The following is a 23,455-nucleotide window of genomic DNA, read 5'->3' on the forward strand; positions in this document are numbered from 1 at the left end:
AGACACCGGTTTTTGTTGAAATTGTTGACGGGGTGTGAAGCATACTTTGAGCGGGCAAAAAAAAAAAAAAAAAACAACAAAAAAGAAATTGCAGAAGTTGCTTCTTTTCGAATCACCACTGCTATCTCAATCTGCGACACATCGCAAATATCTCCAACAAGATTGAGTGGCTAGTTATAACTTTCAAATCATCAGAAGTTGGTTTTGATCGTGAAAGTTTGCGTTTTGTAGAAATTGGTATTTTAAAAATAAAAAAAAATTAAGCCACACGTATTACGAGCAGATGAAGAGAAATTACAGCATATAGCAGGTTTTTCAAATTTAAAACAGTAAATAACATAATTGTTTTAATTAGTTAGTAAATATTATTCTTTAAAAACTTTAAATTTCCTTTTCCTATTTTGTTCTTATTTTTAATTAAAATAACAATTAACATTAAGGATCTGTTTAGTTCGTTGATTTAAATTTTTAATTTGAATTGAGATGTGATTTTTTATGTGAGAACTTTTTACTGTAATAAAAATGTTAAATGTAATTATTTCTGAGAGCTTCGTTTAGTTCGCTGATTCGAGTTTTTAATTAGAGTTAAGATGTGACTTTATGTGAGTTTTTTATTATAGCAAAAAAATTAAATGTGACTGTTTCTGAGAGTTTTTTATTGTAACAATACTCGAATTCTAAACTCGAATCGGTGAAATAAACGAAACCTTTTATTATAATAAAACTCAAATTTTAAATTTAAATTAATTAAATAAAAGAACAAAATTTCCAAAATTTGAAAACTTATTCCCAAATTCTCCCAAACACGTTCTCTCTCTCCTCCCCACTTTCACGCAGTCTATCTCTCTCCCATTTTCGTCGTTCTCTCTCTCTCTCTCTCTCTCTCTTGCCCCCTTTCGTGTTCTCTCACACGCTCTTTCTCTCTCTCTCTCGTTCTCTCTCTTGCGGTACTGGGCCGCGTTTTGGGCTTAACGAGTGAAGGCTTTCTAGTTAGGGCCCAAATTTGTACGCACCAATGCCAGGTAAACGATGGTAGAAAGGAAAAGATTTGTGGGGAAGGAGAGTGGAGAAAAAGGAGCAGAAGAGACGCAGTGGCAGAAGGAAACCGAACAGCGGGAGCTTCCCGCCCAACCCCGCCGACGGTTTTCTCCTTTACGGTATGCCCTACAATCACTTTCTCACGGAAATCAATACATATATAGATATATATTTATTTATATTTATAAATTTTTATATATATGTTTATATATATAATCGTATTTACTGTAATTGCAGTGGAGGATCTTCAGTCGGTAAAATTCGTTAATATGCAGCTCTACCTTGTTTCATATTTTCTTAATCAACGTTCTAATAAGAATTTGTAGATATTTATGAATTTTGTTGTAATTGGGGACAAAATATTCATGAATTCTTGCTTCTTGCTTCTTCTTCTTCTCCTTTTTTTTTTTTTTTCAAACAGATTATTGAGTGAATTCAGTTGAGAGTGTAAAAATGTCGCTGTTGTGGTGTGGTCATTGTAAACAAAGACGTCCTACCCAACGAGACTCCCAACACTACATGTGAGTAACCTGTTTTACACAGTTTAGTTTATATCACAGATTTTATAAGCTTTCTTCTTGTTGAATTTATTTATTTATTTATTTTTAATTACAGATGCTGTGACGTATGTGGAAAAGTTATCTACGATGATTTCATAACTGAAGAGGAAACTTTTGTTAAAGGTCCTGGGGGAGAGGTGTGAGATTATTTGTTTTTTCTTTTTCTTTTTCTTTTTTCTTATTATTTTTATTATTGTTTTATAGTTAGTTGAATACTTTTTTTGGAATCTGATTGAACTTGTGCTGCTGGTAAGTGATTGAAAGCTTGAGAATGTAGTTGGATCCGATAGAGCGAGTGTAGAGTTTTAAATGATGGTACATGTTTCTTCTTAAAATTATAGTCATTCATTGCGTTTATGAATGGAAAAGATTGAACTTTTATCGGTCAAATGATCGGAAAACTTGAGAATAATTGGATCAACCTCGTCTGAAGTTTTAACAATAGTAATTACTTCTTTTCAAAATTTATGCTCTTTTCTTTTTATTGGGCTATTCTGAGATCATAATTTATATGCTTTTTGTTTGCAGAGCCGTAGGGCAGGTCATCATGTAAAAATACCAGATGAGTACTCAGATTCACTTAGAAGGACTTTGGATAAAGGTCTGTGATTGTCTTTCAAATTTTTTTTTTCTTATTGATGTGTTCTGTGATAGCCAGAGTGCTATTCACCTGTGTAAGAATCAAGTGTTTCATGAAAGAACGAAACATATTGATGTGAGGTTGCATTTTATCAGAGATATCATTGAGAATGGAGTGGTTAGGGTGATGAAGATTCACACTTATGAAAATCCTGCAGATATGTTAACAAAGCCTGTTTCTGTTGCTAAGTTCAACGTGTGTTTGGATTTATTGCAAGTTAAGGAGAATAGGGAAGGAAATGGAAAAGAAGAACTCTGCTGATGTAATGAACCAAGTGCCAAGGTGGAGTTTGTTGATCCAGGTGTCACTTGTTCATTGGTTACAAGAATAGTACACAACAAGTTGGCTCTGGTTTGTTAGGATGTTAATAAGCTGTTAGAGGGTAGTATGGTAATTGAGCATTGTAATTACATACTTTGATTGAACTAGATAAAAAGGCTTGATATATGTTTTAGTCGGTGGTCTAGTTTAGTGGGCGGTGCTGTGTGTAGATACGAAAGGCAATTAGAAGTTAGAGAGAAAAGGGGATTAGCGCTGGGTGTTCTTTTCGGTTCTTGGTGAGGGAGAAACCGAATGTGAGATGAGTGTTTGTAATCCTGAATTTCTAACGGTGATTGGAATAAGAGTTCTTGAGGTTTTTCCAGATAAAGTAAGGTTTTCCAAATAAAGTCTTACTTTATCTGGAAAACCTCAAGAACTCTTATTCCAATCACCGTTAGAAATTCAAGATTACAAACGCTCATCTCACATTCAGTTTCTCCCTCACCAAGAACCGAAAAGAACACCAAGCGCTAATCCCCTTTTCTCTCTAACTTCTAATTGCCTTTCGTATCTACACACAGCACCGCCCACTAAACTAGACCACCGACTAAAACATATATCAAGCCTTTTTATCTAGTTCAATCAAAGTATGTAATTACAATGCTCAATTACCATACTACCCTCTAACAGCTTATTAACATCCTAACAAACCGGAGCCAACTTGCCGTGTACTAATTCTTGTAACCAATGAACAAGTGACACCTGGATCAACAAACTCCACCTTGGCACTTGGTTCATTACATCAGCAGAGTTCTTCTTTTCCATTTCCTTTCCTATTCTCCTTAACTTGCAATAAATCCAAACACACGTTGAACTTAGCAACAGGAACATGCTTTGTTAACATATATGCAGGATTTTTAGAAGTGTGAATCTTCATCACCCTAACCACTCCATTCTCAATGATATCTTTGATAAAATGCAACCTCACATCAATATGTTTCGTTCTTTCATGAAACACTTGATTCTTACACAGGTGAATAGCACTCTGGCTATCACAGAACACATCAATTGTTTTCTGTTCAATACCTAGCTCACTTATCAATCCTCTGATCCACAAAGCTTCCTTTATTGCTTATGTTACAGCAATATATTCAGCTTCTGTTGTTGAAAGAGCAACTATATGCTGCAAAGTTGCTTTCCAACTTATTGTGTTCCCAAACAGACTAAACACATAACCAGTGAGAGATCTCATTTTATCCAAGTCCCCTGCATAATCAGAATCCACATATCTTTTAGCACAATCTTCACCGGACACTGCCTTGCCATACACCAGACCAACTTTAGAGGTGCCTGCTAAATATCTCAACACCCACTTAGCAGCTCTCCAATGTTCTTCTCCCGGTTTTCCCATAAATCTGCTTATTAGGCTCACAGCATGTGCTATGTCAGGTCTTGTGCAAACCATGGCATACATATGCTTCCAATGGCACTTGCATAGGGAATTTTCCTCATTTGCGCTTCTTCTTGCTCTGATTTTGGTGACTGCTCTGACGAAAGTTTGAAATGAGGTGCTATTGGCAAACTCACTAGTTTTGCTGCAGCAATGTTGAACTTTGGCAGTACTTTCTGCATATAACCAGCTTGAGAGAGTTAAAGGACTCCTGCTTTTCTTTTCCTGGTTATCTCCATGCCTAGTATCTTTTGAGCTGCCCCCAAATCCTTCATTTCAAACTCAGATTTCAATTGCTTCTTGACAATATTAACTTCAGCCTTATCCCTTGAGGCAATCAACATATCGTCAACGTACAGCAGTAAATACACATAATCACCATACTCAGTCTTCCTGAAATACACACAACTATCAAACTTACTCCTTTGAAAGTTGTTTTTGAGCATGAAGCTATCAAACCTCCTATACCACTGCCTAGGAGATTGTTTCAAGCCATACAGAGACTTCTTTAAGAGACACATCCAATCTTTTTTTCCTTGGACTTCATAACCAATTGGCTGCTGCATCAAAATTTTCTCCTCCAAATCTCCATGTAAAAATGCTGTCTTAACATCTATTTGTTCAAGTTCCATATCAAAATGAGCTACCAGTGATAATAAAACTCTAATGGAAGTATGTTTCACAACCGGAGAAAAAATTTCATTGAAATCAACTCCCTCTCTTTGTGTGAAACCCTTTGCAACTAGCCTAGCTTTGTATCTAGCAGGCTTTACTCCAGGTATCCCCTCCTTTCTCTTAAACACCCACTTGCATCCCACTACCTTTGCTCTATCAGGTCTTGGTACCAACTCCCAAGTGTTGTTTTTCTCCAAAGATTCTAATTCCTCATTCATAGCACATAACCATTTATCTGAATCAATGGCATTAACTGCTTCTTTGAAGGACTTTGGTTCTTCATCAATAAAGTCTTCTACAACAGTGAGAGCATATGCAATCAGATCGGCATATCCATACCTCTGTGGAGGCTTAACTTCTCTCCTGTTTCGGTCTCGAGCAAGTCTGTAGGTCTGCACCTGCTGCTGCTCCACATCCTGAACTTGTACATCATCATCTGCTTCATCTACTCGAGCAAATCTTTCAGTTTCTTCAGTTCTACCATCTAATGGCTCCACCTCAAGCTCCAATCTCCCTGTTTCAACTTGTAAGTCACCCTGAAACTGTAGCTTTTCTTGAGGCTTTAGTGTTCCCTCTTCATGAAAAGTTACATCTCTGCTGATTATGCATTTTCTGGACTCCAGACACCAAATTCTAAAACCTTTGACACCATCTGGATACCCCATAAATAGTCCCTTCTTAGCTCTCGGTGCAAGTTTCCCTTCATTAACATGGTAGTAGGCTATGCAGCCAAAAACTCTCAGGTTTCTATAATCTGCAGGCTGAATAGACCATAGCTCTTGAGGAGTTTTAAACTGAATTGCTGCAGATGGTGCTCTATTAATCAAATAGCACACTATATGAACAGCTTCTCCCCAAAACTTCAATGGCAATTTTGCATTTGACAAAAGGCACCTAACACGCTCCAACAGTGTTTTATTCATCCTTTCTGCCAACCCATTCTGTTGTGGAGTCTTCCTAACAGTCTTATGCCTTCTGATTCCCTTGTCTTTGCAGAACTCTGTGAAAACATCTGCTAAGTACTCAAGACCATTATCAGTCCTTAAATTTTTAATCTTATTACTACACTGGTTTTCCACCATTACTTTCCACTGCTTGAAAGTCTTAAAGGCCTCATCTTTAGTCTTTAGTAGTTAGATCCACACTTTTCTACTAAAGTCATCAATGAAAGAGATGAAATACCTATTTCCTGCATGAGAAGGGACAGTGGCTGGTCCCCAGAGATCTGTATGTATGTACTGAAGAACTTCTTGTGTGTTGTGGATGGCCTTCCCAAACTTCACCCTCTGCTTCTTCCCAAATACGCAGTGTTCACAGAATTCCAGTCCTCCAAGTTTTTCTTTTCCCAAGAGTCCCTGGTTGTACAGCTCCTGTAGACCACGTTCACTAACATGGCCAAGCCTCTGGTGCCACAATTTGGTTCTCTCTGACGTTGCAGAAACCATGGCATTTAACTCACCACAAGTTGTTAAACCTTGTAGTAAGTAAATTCCATTCTCTCTCAACCCCTTCATTATCACCAAAGATCCTCTTAGGACTTTCAAGATCCCATCTTCAGCCTTATAAGAACATCCTTTAGATTCTAACACCCCAAGTGAGATCAAGTTCCGTTTCAACTCAGGAATATGTCGCACATTGGTTAGAATCCTAACAGTGCCATCACTTAACTTCAACTTCACATTGCCGGTTCCTGTGATTCTGCACATAGCATTATTGCCCATGATTACCTTTCCCCCATTGACCTCTTGGTAATTCTCAAACCAGTTTTTAATGGGGCATATGTGGAATGAACACCCCGAGTTTAAGATCCATTGATTAACGCCCAAAAGTAATGTTCACAAGCGGTCAATTATAACACAGAAGGGCGGTCGTATCCACAAAAAGATAACAAAATAACAAGAATGACTAACATAATAAGAGCGTTAGAGAAAAGTGAATTAAAGAAAAATGAGAGTTTTTAGGATTTTTGTTGCAAATAAAATAAAAAGGAGAAAATCTGTATGAAGAAAACGGTAAGGTGTCGAGAATTCCTAATGCTTCGTTCACCAATTCAAGTTTTGATTCAAAAAATAAAAGAATCGAATAAATTAAATCTCTATGTTGGCTCAGAAAATATTATTATTACAAGTTATCCAAAATCGACAATATATCAATTTGACAATATTGCAGTAAAAGACAATTTGTAAAATAATTTGAATGACAAAACAATGCATGACAGAATTACATAATAAAAGCGTGACTGAACTTATATAAAAATTGGCACACAATATTTTGAAAAGTAATAGAAAAATAGATGAGATTTAATTCATTCAGATGTTGAACTTTACAGTATAAGGAATCAAAACTCTAAATTGGATCGCTCAACAGAAGTTCATCTCTAACCTCACCAAGAGAACTCTAGCCTAGCTTGCAAAACATTCTCACAAGTTCTAGAGAGAAAATATGAGACTGGCAGCAAGATGATAGAAAACTGAATATTAAAAGCTTACAAAAACCTTAGACTAACAACTTTATTTATAGTGTTCAGCAATTGCCTGTCAAATAAGAAAACAAACAATAAAAATAGAAATTACAAAAGAAAGGGAAACAAAATAAAATTACACGTAGAGATGGAAATTTACCGCGCTCTTGAACGGTTAAAGCTTTTGTCAGTTTTGTGATATGACTTTTATTTCCTTGTTGTCTTCCACTAGCTGCGTGAGCATTGAATCAACTCTTTGATTCGTCTTATTTTGCGCATCCATAAAAGCTTTTAGGGTATCCTCTGGAGAATTCCCTTTCGGCTGCATGTTATTCTGAGGCGCAAAATATGTCTTTGGTGGTTGAGATTGTTGCTCTGATTTCCATTGCCCTCTAGATAATTGTGCATGTTGGTTTGGATCTCTCCAACTGAAGTTTAGGGGTGTTTCCAGCTATTATTATAAGTGTTTGAGAAAGGTCCATAAGGCTTATTGTATGTGCCTAATACATTGCACTGCTCCTCGTATACCTCTCTCATTTAACCAAAAGTGAGACAATCTTGAGCTAGATGGCCCATTCCACCACAAATGAAACATGGCTCATGTGCTTTTGCCCTTGCCACCATGTGCAGTCCTTTACTATCTTTACTTTTGAGGGTCTCGATTTGCTTCGTCAAAGCTTCAACTTGAGTCTTGAGGCTGTCCTCTTCCCTTAATTGATAAACTCCAGCTGGTCGGGACCTACTAGTACTCTCAGTAGCACTTGGTCTAGTCCAAGTATGAGCTTTTTCAGCTAACTCATTCAGGTACTCGATAGCTTCTTCAGGATCCTTTTGGAGAAAATCTCTATTGCACATCATCTCAACAAATTGGCACTCTCGGATTGTGAGTCCATCGTAGAAATAACTTACGCGCGGCCAACTTTCATATCCATGGTGGGGACACAGATTTAACAGATCCTTAAAACGCTCCCAAGCTTGATAGAGAGTTTCGTTTTCCTTCTGAGCGAAATTCGAGATATGTCGTTTCAAATTATTAGTCTTATGGTGTGGGAAATACTTGTTGAAGAATGTCGTCGTCATTTCTTCTCACGTACCAATAGCCTTGGGCCTAAGAGAATACAGCCATCTTTTGGCCTTGTCCTTCAGAGAGAAAGGGAAAAACTTTAATCTGACGGTATTTGTGGCCTCAGCACGGCTGTGAAAGGTGGCCACCACCTCTTCAAACTTCCGGATGTGTACATAAGGGTTCTCGTTCTCTAACCCGTGAAAGGTTGGGAGAAGTGCAATCATGCCTGGCTTGAAATCCGTAGGCGGTGCATTTGGTGGGAACATGATGCACGATGGGGTGGCCGTGCGCGTTGGGTGTAGATAATCTTGCAACGTCTTCTGCTGAACTTCCTCGTGTTGTGCCATTGCGAATAGATTTTCAAATGCGAATTCCAACGACGAGTGTGAAGACGGAGGCGTAGAAGACGAGTCGGATAGAATCTCACTAGGGGTTTCTAGGTCTGGACGTTGAGCGAATCTCCCTAGCTCGTCTCTATACCGATGCATTCACCCAAAACGATTTTTTTGTTTAATTTTTAATTTTTTTAATTTTTTAATTTTTGTTTTTTTTATTTTTAATCAAAACAAAAGAAAATAACTATATAGTAACGTAAATTGTAACCACCAAGAGTGCTCCCAGGAAAGACTATAGCTCTTGGCTTAATGAATAGTCTCCTAGACAGAACAACGTTTTCAGGAAAGATTGGTGGGGCGAGGTCCACTTAAGTACCAACTTTCCTAGACAGAACTCCCTCAGATTGTACTTTTTACGTAACCACACAATTATCCTCAAAATCATTTATTAAATTTTATTGAATAAATTATGACATGAAATCTAATTAATGGAAACTATTCCAAGGTCAAAAGCCTAACTCTACCAAATTATGAAATTTCTAGATTAGGAATAGTCAATTAATTACAATCTTAATTATAATCCTAAGAATTAATGTAAACTATAAAAGGAGAAATTAAATTAGGCAATAATATGATAGTTAACAATTAAATTACTCAAACATGGAAGCAAAATAAAATCCTAATCTATCAAAAATAAAAGATTACAAAATCAAATCACAATCAATTTTAAAACTAAAAGGGAAAATGCAATAAAAACAAATCCTAAAAGTGTGAGTTTTTTTTTTTTTTAGCAACAAAACTACAGAAATAAAAAAAATTGAAAAAGGTAACAAATGTTAAAAAGGTTAACACAGAAACAAACAAGGGAAAACACAGAGGAAGAACGTGAGAAAGGTAAGAAAGAAAGAAATACAGTAAACAAAAGTTTGTTGTTTTTTTCTTTTTTTTTAGCAACACGACTACAGAAAGAAAATGAACAAGAGAAAAGGTAACGTTTTTTTTTTTTTTTGAATAAGGGACGACAAGAGAAAAAAAAAGAGTATATATATATATATACACGCAACAATTATGAATTACTTGAATAAGGACACGGCAGCCAACAACTAACCCTTTTTTTTTTTTATGAGAAACTAAAGACACGTATAAGAAACTAAATATATATATATATATATGTATACTTACCTCTTTGGCTAAAAAATGTACTAATCAGTTTTGTTAATAGCACCTCCTCGGTAACGGCGCTAAAATTTGATTAACGCCCAAAAGTGATGTTCACAAGCGGTCGATTGTAGCACAGAAGGGCGGTCGTATCCACAGATAGATAACAAAATAACAAGAATGACTAACAGAATAAGGGCATAAGAGAAAAGTGAATTAAAGAAAAATGAGAGTTTTTAAGATTTTTGTTGCAAATAAAATAAAAAGGAGAATCTGTATGAAGAAAACGGTAAGGTGTCGAGAATCCCTAATGCTTCGTTCACCAATTTAAGTTTTGATTCACAAAATAAAAGAATCGAATAAATTAAATCTCTATGTTGGCTCAGAAAATATTATTATTACAAGTTATCCAAAATCGACAATATATCAATTTGACAATATTGCAGTAAAAGACAATTTGTAAAATAATTTGAATGACAAAACAATGCATGACAGAATTACATAAAAAAAGCGTGACTGAATTTATATAAAAATTGGCACACAATATTTTGAAAAGTAATAGAAAAATAGATGAGATTTAATTCATTCAGATGTTGAACTTTACAGCACAAGGAATCAAAACTCTAAATTGGATCGCTCAACAGAAGTTCATTTCTAACCTCACCAAGAGAACTCTAGCCTAGCTTGCAAAACATTCTCACAAGTTCTAGAGAGAAGATATGAGACTGACAGCAAGACAACAGAAAACTGAATATTAAAAGCTTACAAAAACCTTAGGCTAACCCCTCTATTTATAGTGTTCAGAAGTTGCCTGTCAAATAAGGAAACAAACAATAAAAATAGAAATTACAAAAGAAAGGGAAACAAAATAAACTTACACATAAATTAGGATAAATCATATATTTGATTTGGGGAAGAAATCTGGCAACTCGCTCTGATTTTTGAGGAAGAAATTCAGATTCAGCCTTCATCTGGACACGTGTCAAAGCTCGTTTGGAGGAAAGGAATAAGGCCGTCACGTGTCGAGCGCGGAGTGGAGGAAGGGCGCTGGCGTTGGAGACCGCTGGGACCCGCGGAAGCCAGCTGTCACGCGCAGAGGGAAGGAGCAGGCTGGCAGCGCAGGTGTGGGACCCACTGGGGAGAAAGCTGAGACGCGCGGTGATGTTTACGTGGAAGAAACGCGCGCGCTGAGAGAAGGCTTGCTGGTGACGCGCGCGAGGAGGATTCGGGAAGTGAGGAAGGGCTGGGGCCCACGCGGAGGGAAAAGACAGTGGCTTGGCTCGGCTGACGCGGCTCTCTCTGGCTCGTGTGGCTCGGTTGAAAAGCTTAAAAATATGAATTTCATGGCTTTTTCTTGTGTAGCTTTTTACACTGCTTTCATCTGTAAATAATTAAGCAAAAACTAGACAAATTCCAATTAAAAATATTATGAATAAAAATAATGGAATTGTTTAATTAAAGCTTAAATATTTTAATATTATATAAATCAAAAGCAGTATTTAGGGTGTATTTGTATGCACTAATCACCCATCCATCTTCAGTTTTCTTATTCGCAGCAACCAACACATCCGCAGATTCGTAACCATCAGATGCTATTGAAATGTCACCAGAATCACTATCGCAATCCTTCTTCTTGGATTTCTTTTGCTTCCTATCAGGGCAATCTCTCTTGAGATGTCCCTCTTTATGGCAATGAAAACACTTACGTTTGAATCTTGACTTCGATCTCTGCTTTCCCCTTGGCTTTTCTTCTCTCTTTTCGAATCTTCCCCTAGCAAACAGATTATCCCCATTCTCTTCTTCTTTCCATCTGACTTCTTCTTGAGCTCCTTTGCCATTAACGCAGTTTGAACTTCTTCTAGAGTCAGTGAAATGCGACCATAGACTAGCGTATCATGGAGAACTTCGTACTCAGATGGTAGCGATCTAAGAAGAAGAAGAGCTTGATCCTCATCCTCGATTTTGATTTCAATATTCTCAAGATCAAGAATGATTTTGTTGAACTCATCGAGATGATCTTCCATCGAGCAGTTGGGTTGCATCTTGAACGTGTACAGCTTCTGCTTCAAGTGCAATCGATTTGCCAGGGATTTAGTCATGTAGAGACTTTCTAATTTCGCCCAGATAGCGGCTGCCGATTTCTCCTTCGATACCTCTCTCAGAACCCTATCCGCTAAACATAGAATCAGCATACTGTGGGCTTTCTCGAGAACTTCTTTCTTCTCTTTGTCGGAGAGAGTCGTTGGAAGGTTCTTTTCGCCGGCGAGAGCAGCTTCATATCCTTGTTGAACGAGGAGCGCTCGCATCTTCAACCGCCATAGCCCGAAATCGTTTTTACCATTGAATTTCTCAATGTCAAATTTCGCCACCGTCATCTTGAGGGCTCTGATACCACTTGTGAAAACAGATCCAAAGAAAAAACCTCACCAAGAAATCAAATAATAAAGTACCAGTACAAAATACACAAGACTTTATCTGGAAAAACCTCAAGAACTCTTATTCCAATCACCGTTAGAAATTCAGGATTACAAACGCTCATCTCATATTCAGTTTCTCCCTCACCAAGAACCGAAAAGAACACCCAGCGCTAATCCCCTTTTCTCTCTAACTTCTAATTGCCTTTCGTATCTACACACAGCACCGCCCACTAAACTAGACCACTGACTAAAACATATATCAAGCCTTTTTATCTAATTCAATCAAAGTAAGTAATTACAATGCTCAATTACCATACTACCCTCTAACAGCTTATTAACATCTTAACAAACCAGAGCCAACTTGCTGTGTACTAATTCTTGTAACCAATGAACAAGTGACACCTGGATCAACATCTTCTTTTACGAGTATTTATTCTTAAAAAAACTAATAAGTGTTATGTTTCTGTATAAAACTTAGCATATAAATGACTTCATGATGTTATATGCGTACTATCTGCTGTTTTCTGGTATTAGTTTTAGTCGTAAGTATACATGGATATCTTGTTTCTTTGTTTTGAGGATAGATGGCAAAATCACCACCATGGTTTTAGCGGCGTGGAATGATAGAAACCACATTTTATTGTATGCGATTGTGATCATATCATTTAAATATGGACGTTTTTGTTCTATTTTTCAGGAGAATATGAAATAAGATGCATTGCTTTAAGGTTGAGCATACAGGATTCAATTATTCAGCCAGCCTCTAGAATCTACACCGTGAGCATTTGATTTTATTTCTTTTTCTTATTTTTTTTTCATTTAAATATACATTCAAAACACAGTATCACTTATATGCAGATTGTAGTTCATCGTAGTAATATCACTAATATGCAGATCGCAGTTCATCGTAATTTCACTAGAGGTCGTAGAACGCCACATGTTGCAGCTGCTTGTCTGTATATAGCTTGTCGGTGAGTAAGCTTTATCCCTTGCATTCCTTTCATTCTTGGTTTTGAATCATAGTTCTAGCCTTCTAGGCTGTCTTTTTCTTCTTGTTTAAACTATTTATTATTTACAGTGGAAGAAATTTCAAATTTGGCAGGAAAAAGAAAAATACTTAGAAGAATTTCGGAACTTAGCTTAGTGTCTATTGTTAATATCATTATTTCCAACTATAAATTTTGATTTCTTTTTTTTTTTTTCATTCTTTTCATAAAGTTGATGTTATATTTCTTCCGGTCAAAATATAGTCAATTGATGGTACGTTTCTTATTTTAATCTTAACACAAATGTTCGTTAAATCTTCAATTTCTATGTTGTTATTTGGTTCTTAAGTCTACTTAAAAGGCAATAAAAGTCTCTCCCTCTCTTTTTTTTTTTTTTTTTTTTTTTTTTTTTTGCGCGCTAAGATATAAAAGTCTCATGTTTGTTAGACTTCTGTGCCCTTTGAGATTATAGAAATCAATTATTATACTTCATTGTTTGCCCTTTTGGAGTGTTGTAGCTTGTATATATGACTCTACTACGTTCTGTTGACTGTTTTACATTTTATTAACGGGACGATAACCTTTGTTGCAGGACAGCTGAACCACCAAAACCATTTTTACTTATAGACTTCTCGGAGACTTTGGCAATAAATGTGTAAGCAATAACGTGTTAGAATATTTTCAAATTTGTATACTTCTACTTTTAGCAGTACAAATAGAGTTGAAAATGTCACCTTTTGCATGTATTATTTACTAAATCTTCTTGTAAAATCTACAGGTATGTGCTAGGTTCTGTATTTTTGCAGCTTTGCCAATTACTAAGCCTCGTGGAGCACGCCTTGATTAAGAGACCTGTTGATCCCACCCTTTTCATACCTCGTTTTACTGAAAGTAAGCTACCGCAATCCTTTCAGCTTTATTGCCTGCAATTGTGAATTGTAGACTTGCTTACTGCTTTATTGGTTTATTTTAAATCTGAAGCTTCGATTCAATTACATAATGTAGTAACAAAATCATTTTCATTCCTGGCTTGCAGCGTTGTTAAAGGGAAGAAATGTTGAGGTTTCCAGAACTGCAATGCACATCATAGCCAGCATGAAGCGAGATTGGATGCAGGTATATTTGTGTTTGAAATAATTGTTATCATATTGCACTCATTCCTTTTATGATGATAATTCTTACCCTAATGATATATTATCCACAGACGGGCAGGAAACCTAGTGGGCTGTGTGGCGCAGCATTATACATTTCTGCTCTTGCACATGGGTTTCAATTTTCAAAATCAGATATTGTAAGTCCATCTTTTCATATGAAATGCTTTTTAATTTTGCTGCTATATTTTCATGGGGGAAGTTTCTTTCATACACAAACGAGTATTTTGCTTTTTTTTTTTTTTCTCTTTAAACATATTTCCTTTTTCTAAAACAAATTCTTAAAGATTGTTAGAAACTAATTTTCTGTTGTTGATTATGTTAGACTTCTGGTGTTACTTCTATCATCAATAAGTTATTATTACTTGCTGATCTAGAACTTGGTAAAATTACTTGTTTTCAGTGCGAGTTTTGAACAACTTTGAAGGAATTTTTCTTGTTTCTTCTATTACTATTGCACTTTGTTGTTCAAAAAAAAAAAAAAAAAAGAAAAAAAAAAAAAAAAACTGCAGTTTCCTTTTCTTTTGCACCTTGCGTGATGATTATTTCTTCTATTTTTTTCCCTAGGTAAAAATTGTTCATGTTTGTGAAGTAACGTTGACCAAACGTTTGATTGAGTTCGAGAACACTGATTCAGGAAGTTTAACTGTAAGTTGTTACTTGCTACCGTCCTGACATGATCTTGTTCCATTGACTACAATCTTTTAAATATTTAGATGCTTGAGCTAGATGTAGTAGCAATCATAATCTAGAAGAATCTCGATGATGGTTAATTTCTTCTTAATTTTTTGTAAAAATGAATGATGGTTTCACTTATGTCTGGGATTTTTTGTTCCTGTTTTTTTTTTTTTTTTTTTTTTTTTTTTTTTTTTTTTTAAAACTTTTTTTTTACTTTTGAATAGATTGAGGAGCTAGACAATTCTGCTAAGGAGCTGAAGAAGAGCAAATTGCCATCTTTGGGGTCCCAAAAGTCCCAGGAATTGCTTTGTAGACATAAAGATAGTGGGCAACCTCCTTTTGCCCATGGACTTTGTCAAAGTTGTTACGAAGATGTAAGTCCTTTCTACTATTTTCCACTAGCTCATTCTCCTGTGCTTATGCCTCTAATACTTTTTTTCTCTCCTTTTTAGTTCATCGAAATTTCTGGGGGTCTTGGAGGCGGATCAGATCCTCCAGCCTTCCAGCAGGCTGAAAAAATGAGAGCAGCCAACGAATCTGCTAAGAAATCAGATGAATCTGATGTTGGATTTGTGCCTGCAAACAAGGAAAAACCAACTGAGCTTGGAAATGAAACAGTCAGTCGCTTACCTAACCCATTTTTTTCCCTTTTTCTAGATTATGAATAAAGTAGCAATTAGGGAGGTAGCTATTTACTATCTCCATAGCCTCATCCTCAATGATGGGTTTGCAAATTCTGTGATTTTTCCTTAGCACATAGACACAAATTTTATAATCATTCATTAAAAGTGAAGCAAGTATTCTTTTTACTTGTTTCTTCTCGTTACTTGTACTTTTCCGATTTTCGTTCTTATTGTCTGTCAACATTTTCTTCTCGTGCCTTTTGCACCTTTTGCCTGTCTGATTGATTTCTTACTAATGTACATGTATCCTATTTTTATTTAGGACGAAAATATTGAATCCTTTACTGAACCCAGTCAGAAGGCCCAGCATGAGAGATCGGACACCACAAAACTTAATAGTAAGTGCTGAGTTTTTTGTAGAAAGCAAATTTTTCATTAAATTGATAAGCCCCTACTCAAGCAAGTGTATGTTAGGAGGAATAAACGGGTTTTGGGGGGTGGGTGGGGGGTCTGGTTTGGGAAAGGCTGTCTTTAGCTTGCTGTGGAAGTGTTAGTATTAGTTAGCTTACTGAGAAAGTTTGTTTGTTAGAGGGAAAGTGTATAAAAGAGGGCAGGAGGGATAGATAGGGGATCGGGAAATAACAGGGAATTGTACAAATCTTGGATACATTCCAAGTAAGGGGAGGAAGCAGACCCTCGAAGTTCTGCCGATTGGAGTATACATTCTGACAATTAATAAAGTTCTACCGTGATTCTTTTCTTCACTCTTTCAATCTTTTCTTGATTTTGTTCCAAACGACACAGTCCTTATCATAAATTAAGTTCAATATTTTGTTATAGTGCTGAGTTTGCAACCATGTTTTGTCTCAGCGGCTTCAGATGGAACAACTGATGGTGCTTCTGATACTTGTAATAAATTCGATGCAAGTACTATGTCTGGCGAAGAATCTGATGGTCTTTCTGATATTGATGATATTGAGGTATGTAATATGATGCTGCAGCTTAAATTTTTGTACATTTCGTTGTATGAACAGAGTATAGTTGGGAAGTTAGTTGGGTCAATTAGACCTCAACTCACAGTCTCTTTCTTGATGGAAGCGGCTTATGTGTATTTTCTGAAGGAAGGAATTATGTGTTACTTTGTGTAAGAACACCAGGAACTGTGAAGTCTTCTATACCGTACCTCATAAATAAGGATTTAGCCAATCCTTTTGAAGATTTTTTTTTTTTTTTTCAAATAATTTTTGGATATTGGTCCTATATCATGTCCTGGAGTTGGGATTGCGACGCTACACTCAAAACCCAAAGTGCACCTCAGCCTCTTTTCACTTTATGGTTTTCAAATCTTATTTGCAGATACATTATATGTATTTTCGCTGAGGTTTTAATGTGTCTTAAAAAGGTGGTTTATAGTAGTGTTGTATTATCATGGTTGATTCTTGTCGTCCTGAATGCCTTTTCAATATTCTATTTTGCTTGTTAATGTCTAAGTTAATTAACTTATGGTTGGATTTTTAGGTGAATGACTACCTTAACAATGAGGAGGAGACGCGTTACAAAAAGATTATCTGGGAAGAAATGAACAGAGAGTATTTGGAGGTTGGAGCTCTCTCTTTCTCTGGACTGCAAAACAATCATGTATTCCAGATAACTAACGGTTGATTATATGGACTATCCTATATGATTTTCAGGAACAGGCTGCTAAGATGGAGGCTGGCGAGGGTCTTTCTGCACCCAAGCCAAGAAAGGTCCTTATTAGTAAATCATTTGCTGCAGTTCCTGTTTGATGAATAACTTATCCCGTCTCGTGCTTTACAACCATTTTCATGAAACATCCTTAAAAAAAAAAAGTCAAATATTTCAGCAAAATTGTTTTATAATCTGTATCTGAAACTTCCATTATATGTTCCTTTCCTTATTTAGGTGCATATTGATTATCATGTTATCTACATGAAATTGCATTAAACTTATTTCGTTTTCTCGTATCATAATTATCAATTGTGTCTTTATTCTTTGACAATGTTTGTCTTTCCCACATATTTTAATCTAATTTCAAATTCTAACTTCTCTCTTCATTCTATGTGAACTAGGAGCGACGCCAAAAGCAAGATCCTAATGCACCTCCTGCCCAAACTGCTGCAGAAGCAGCCCGTCAAATGCTAAGCAAGAAGGTAAATGAGATATATCGGATCAATGCAGTTCTCCCACTCCATGATAGAATCCGTTTTACCCCTTTGTTTTTAATGCATAAATGGTAGTTCTGGTTTTTTCTATTTAGCTTATTGGAGGTCTGTCTCTCCTTGTTTTACGTATTATATTACAAAGTTCGGCTCTATTATGATCTGTATAAAAAGGTTAATGGTTTTTATTTATAGTTGGTGACATAGTTCTGCATATTTCACCATGTGTGTTTTTATTGCACGGCTGCCATTTCACTCATAACTCTTTCTTATGTCAACAGCGGTTCAGTTCGAAGATCAACTACGAGGCGTTGGAGAAATGCTTTTCTGGTGATGTATGTGAATCTTTTATCCTTCTAACTATATTCAATGGTTGAGACTTCTGGTATCCTATAGTCACTGAACCAAGATGCTACTCAAATTACACCTCTACCTAAGGGATTAACTGAGGTTTTGATGGGGGAAGGAGCTAGTTATAAGCATAGTGATATGAATAGCTTCTTACAAGTCGGAGAATCTGGCTCTAAAGGATTAACTGAGGTTTTGATGGGGGAAGGATTATAAGCATAGTGATATGAATAGCTTCTTACAAGTCGGAGAATCTGGCTATTTCAGTTTAAACTTTTGTAACCTTGAAACTTTTCGCAAAATTCAACATCCTATCTTAGCTTAGACTGCTTTTAGAGTTTTGACCATATAAAACTATCCCTGCTAATGATTGTTGGTGAGGAGAGTTATTTGGCAAAATCCCTAGTTAAAACTCTTCTTTCAGATGCTTATCATAGCAGTTGTAAGAAATCAAGGGCAGTTGAACTATACCTGTAAAGACCTAATGATATTCGTTCTCTTATATTTCATTGCTTATCCTCTTTGCAGGTGGGTCCTAATAAAAAGGCCAAAGTATCAGGTCAAGATGATGATGAAGATGATGGCAGTGGAAAAGGCCCTGGCGGTAACGAGAAAAAGTCGGACTTTGTGGACAAGGAAGATGAAATTGGTGAGGAATATGAAGACATGGAAGAAGGGGCCTATGACGAGGAAACCGCAGGCTACCAATGGCCGTTAGAAGAGGATGGTTATGATGACTGTGGCTATGATGAGGACGATTTGTGACCTTTGGATGTTTCTTTCTCCGCAACTGGACCATGGTGCTGTGGGGGACAACCTTTGCAGCGTTATTTGACGGTTTTATTATTATTATTATTGTTATTATTATTATTATTATAGTACAATTAGTTGATAACAAGAGCTAGCTGTTGATTTCAAATGTTACTTGTTTTCAATTTCCTTGTATAATAGACTAGGTTTTTCATATAGCATAAACTCCTTGTAAGTTCACCCAAAAAAAAATAAAAAATAAAAAAAAAAATATCTCCTTGTAAGATTTTACTACTGTTATGAACAATCCACTCCGGTTATGAAGGACGCATAAGCCTGCAAGGCATGATAAACTCTTTTGTCGTTTGTGCTTGTGATGCCATTTTCAACTTCAAATGATGTTTCCGTGCTCATTGGCCCTATCGAATTTTTTTTTATTATTATTCTGTTTCATTGTCGTTTTTATATTTGTTTTCAATTATCTTCGTCATTAACATATTTAATTGTCGTTTCAAATTCGTCGTCGCTTGCCTTTCATGTCCTTTCTTCTGAAATTGTCGTTTTCCTGTGTTCGCTTCTCTCTTGTAATGGTACTTTCAACTTTTGATGTCGTCGTTTTCATTGTCGTAATGAATTGTTGTTGCTTGCTTTTTTTGTTTATTCTGTTGTTTTGTTGTCTTTTAATTTCGTTTGTCTTAAGTTATTTCGTCGCAAGCTTTGTGGATTGTGGTCAAAGATTTTGTCTTTTAAATATTTTTATCGTCGTTTCTTTTTTAATAGATGATAGATACGATAGATGATATTAGATTTTGATGGAGCTGTAAGTTTGAGTTGGGTCAAAGTGCCGACCCAAAGTCTATTATTATTGGTCCTAACACATGCTGGACTGAGTCGATATTTTAGGCCTAAAATTATTTTTAAGCCGACTTGGTCCATCCCAAAGTGCTTCTATTATATTATATTATATTTTTTTAATTTTTTTTTGTAAAAGTCTGGGTCTACCCTAAGCTCGTCGGGCTTTAGAGTCCGGCTGGATCGACCTTTCCATTTTTAGGGTCGAGTCGGATTAGCCCAAGTATCCTCTTTATGCTGTTGGGGCGTGCCCGGCCGAGTGATCAAAACTTTTAGCTCTAAGTTATTTTTGTGTCATGTGATTTTGTCGTCCTTTCTGTCCCACTGTCACCTTTTTTTTTTCATTTTCATTATCTTTAATTTGTTGTTGATAAAAGCATCTCGCAATGCTTAATAAATACTATTCTTAAAGCGAATGTTAAATTTGACATATGTTATACATTGTAGTAAATTTTATGTGTTTAGAAGCAAAGATTTGAGACTAATCATTACTAATAGTAGAACAAAAGAATTGCACATGCATGTCTCAAAAATATCAAGCAAAGTCCTGAGAGAAGATCTAGTATTGCCGAAAACGATGATAAAATGGAAAAATTCTCAAGCAAGCATACACGTAGTCTTAAGTAACAAGTGTAAGTAAGAGTGTCGATCTCATGAAGACTTTACTAATTAATTTAGATTAAGTACTGAAATGATTAACTCTATGGATTAAAACGACTGATAAGCAATAAAAAATTAACGTTTTAGGGAACCGATTCACCTAACTAATCTTAAATGAAACTCTTAAATGAACTAATGAAGCCTATTCCCTTTCTTGTAGTCGAGTCTCTTTAACTTATTTGTTAATCTCTCTCAGGCACTAATAAATTACCCCAACAAGCAGATTTTCTACATCCCGGTGAAAACCTCAACTTGTCGAAATTCATTATGAACAAGAAAACTCGAAATAGACTACACAAGCTTGTAGGTATATCCGTATCCTACAAGTACTAATGACATTTCAATCATGGACTAAATCAATCTTCACATTCCAGTCTCAGTCTCAGATTGATTCTCAAATCATGTAAATATTGGCCAAATATTCACAAGCATTAAACAAATGATGAAATGTTCAACAAATGAAAATAAATCAATAATCAATTCAAAATAGGAAAAACAACATAATAATCATAACATGGCTTATCAAATCCCTAGAAAGTAAAACTACTCTATTAACAAAAGAAAATAAATACAAATCTCAAGTTCAAAATTCTCAAAATACAAAAATAAAGAGATAGTGGATGTGCTCATGTATAAATAATAAATATAAACACTATGCTTATTAAACCCTTCTTATTCAATCAATTAGGGCCCGTTTGGATTGGCTTAAAAAAATCCACATTTAGGTTATTTAGTCTAAAAGGCGCTTTTGAATCTGTTTGAATGGATAACCTTAAAGTGCTTTTAGATTTTTTAAGCGCTTTTAGAATAAATCATCTCCTTGGTGCTTATCAAAAGTTTTTTTATTTTCATTTTTAACCTTTTATTTGTGAACAACAGATTAAATATCTCATTCATATCATTTTATTATATTATTTTTTATAACAATAAGTGTTTTTGACTTTTTTACCCAAATATGATAAAAAAACTCTTCTTAAATATAATAGCACTTTTTCAGGCATTATTCAAACACTAATAAAAAAGCTCTAACCTATGCTTATTTTTTTCTACTGCTTAAAAAGTACAAGCACAATTTATCCCAAACGGACACATAATCATGTCCTAAAAGTCATTAAAACATTAATTTTATCCTCGCTTAAATGGAGCATCAATGGCACTTTGATCTATTTTGTCCAGATTGTAACATAAATGTAACGAAAAGACTAATTTACCACATTTAGATAAATCGATGTCAGTTTTAAACATTTCAAACGCCAGTCTAGACTAAACTAGAGTTTGGTAAAAATTGAAACCATTTTGGGGATTAGTACAGAATATCTTAAATGAAAAAAAAAAAACAAAAAAACAAAAAAAACTAGAGAAAATGAAGGGATATCAACTACTATTTAAAGATCTATATATATATATATATAAAATATATATTTTATGTACACTCGTCACTTCACAAAGTGACCCCACTGGTAAATAAGAAAAAAGAAAAGCAACTCTTGTAAATCATATCATGATCAAACGATATTAGGGCATCATACTATATATATCACACAACAGCAACTGCTTTGCAATGGAGATTGGGCATGATGTCCAACAAGTCCACAGTAAGCATGGACGCGGCCTTAACCCTAGGCCTTGGCAGGCGGCCGGAGTCTGACCCCGTCAACGAGAGGCTCAACGACGTCGTTCTCTCGCAGACGCCGAGCCACTTGGCCTGCATGTACCTCTGCTTCCTCCATGGCCCCAAGTGCATCTTCTTCTCCTTCATGCACTTCTTGGCCGCTGAGCACATTATCTTTATCACGGATTGCAATCTCTCTACTTTTCCCACAAACACTTCGGGAAGCTTTTGGACTAGTCTATTGTACTCTTCACTTGCTCTTGCCATCTCAAATTCGGCTCTGAAATTCAGCTCAATTATGACCCTCACTTCTCCTTTCTTTGAACTTGAATTGCTCAATACGTCCAAAAATGTATGCTCCCCTGTTCAACATAAAAAAATATATATATTATAAATTAATGGATAATATTTTTAAAGGGGTATCATTGAAAAAATAATATTGAAAACCGCGTAACTCCCTGGCTAGCTATTATGCAATTATATATCTAAGATATAATCATGTATAGGCGTGGCTATATATACTAGTGTGATGTGTCTAATTTTATTATTATTATTTTTTTGTATTATTCTATTTGAAAAACGTGCAAGAAGAAAAGTAGATAGGATTTTTAAGCTTTATTGGAAGATATTTTCGTGTCCTCGTTAAATAATGTCGAGTAAAGCCCTCCTTATTAAATATATCTACTTAGACGTTACATGATATATTAACACTTGAGTCGAAATATGTGACACAATATTGTAATGATGCGGGGCACATAAGGAGTGCACGTTACTGAGCCGACGGTCAAAATTAGATCATCTGGCCCACCAACTCAAAAGAAAATAAGTTAAAAATATTTTGATGAGAATCAACTTTTTTTTTTCTCAACACAATTTAAAATCTACATCTTATAGTAGAGTTATGTATACACAATTATTAATAAACGATTATTGTAATCATATTTTTATGAGAATCTTATAGCTTAGAAGAAAGAAGTATTCAATAAACTGAACGGGATTATTTTTTTAAAAAAAAACATAAAATTTAATAAAAATTGGACGGTCCAAAAATATACGTACTGTGGTAAGATTTCGTATCATGCTTGCTACCAATTTAACGGACGTGAAAATTCAACGGTACCCAAAATTAGTATAATTGCTATGGTAACATCATTATTGTGTTATTCACCTGAAGTAACGTCCGGCGAACTCCTCCACTTAGACTTGCAGACAGCGCTGTTGTAGCCGTCATTCCGAAGTCTGTCGGAAACTTCTCTCATGAGGCAGCTCCGACAACCGGTGGCTATTGGCCTTCCACAACCACACACCGTCCCAGAAATTTGCTTCTCCTTTATGGCCTGTTTAGTGCCATTTCTAATTCCACTCTCCAAAGAGCTTGTCCTCCGTAACGTAACCTGCACAAATATATATATATATATATATATAACACAAATACGTATAATTATATATGATACTCATAAATAGTTTAGGAATATATACACAATGACTAGGATTAAAGACACCAACTTTAATCTTTTTCTTTCTTATCAAATTACCTTTTTCTTTCTTATCAAA

General features: G+C 35.6%; 2 protein-coding genes and 1 non-coding gene across 3 annotated transcripts in view; 2 read left to right on the forward strand and 1 right to left on the reverse strand.

The window, feature by feature from the left end:
* The first annotated feature begins 1,002 nt into the window (after positions 1 to 1,002).
* LOC21397639 (transcription factor IIIB 60 kDa subunit) lies at positions 1,003 to 19,058 on the forward strand. Its single transcript, XM_010109876.2, has 20 exons — positions 1,003 to 1,157; positions 1,460 to 1,559; positions 1,654 to 1,735; positions 2,127 to 2,199; positions 12,759 to 12,838; positions 12,956 to 13,032; positions 13,640 to 13,702; positions 13,826 to 13,938; positions 14,084 to 14,163; positions 14,252 to 14,338; positions 14,766 to 14,846; positions 15,101 to 15,250; positions 15,329 to 15,493; positions 15,822 to 15,897; positions 16,370 to 16,479; positions 17,018 to 17,098; positions 17,191 to 17,247; positions 17,590 to 17,670; positions 17,961 to 18,014; positions 18,556 to 19,058. The coding sequence occupies exons 2-20, from the start codon at positions 1,492 to 1,494 to the stop codon at positions 18,790 to 18,792; spliced, it is 1,815 nt and encodes a 604-aa protein (XP_010108178.2). The 5' UTR covers positions 1,003 to 1,157; positions 1,460 to 1,491; the 3' UTR covers positions 18,793 to 19,058.
* LOC112093885 lies at positions 8,011 to 8,117 on the forward strand. The gene has a single exon (XR_002903255.1). It is a non-coding gene; the product is annotated as a small nucleolar RNA R71 (small nucleolar RNA).
* Positions 19,059 to 21,636: 2,578 nt separating the features above from the next.
* The window catches only part of LOC21397640, a 2,670-nt gene continuing 851 nt past the window's right edge, over positions 21,637 to 23,455 (reverse strand). Inside the window, exons 2-3 of the mRNA XM_010109877.2 lie at positions 23,070 to 23,295; positions 21,637 to 22,263 (exon numbers count right to left, since the gene is read on the reverse strand). Of these exons, the coding sequence (XP_010108179.1) occupies positions 21,827 to 22,263; positions 23,070 to 23,295 (663 nt within the window). The 3' untranslated portion in view covers positions 21,637 to 21,826. The remainder of the gene's footprint in view (positions 22,264 to 23,069; positions 23,296 to 23,455) is intronic.

This window comes from Morus notabilis, unplaced genomic scaffold, assembly GCF_000414095.1.
Source record: "Morus notabilis unplaced genomic scaffold, ASM41409v2 Scaffold191, whole genome shotgun sequence".
NCBI classification, from domain to species: Eukaryota; Viridiplantae; Streptophyta; class Magnoliopsida; order Rosales; family Moraceae; genus Morus; species Morus notabilis.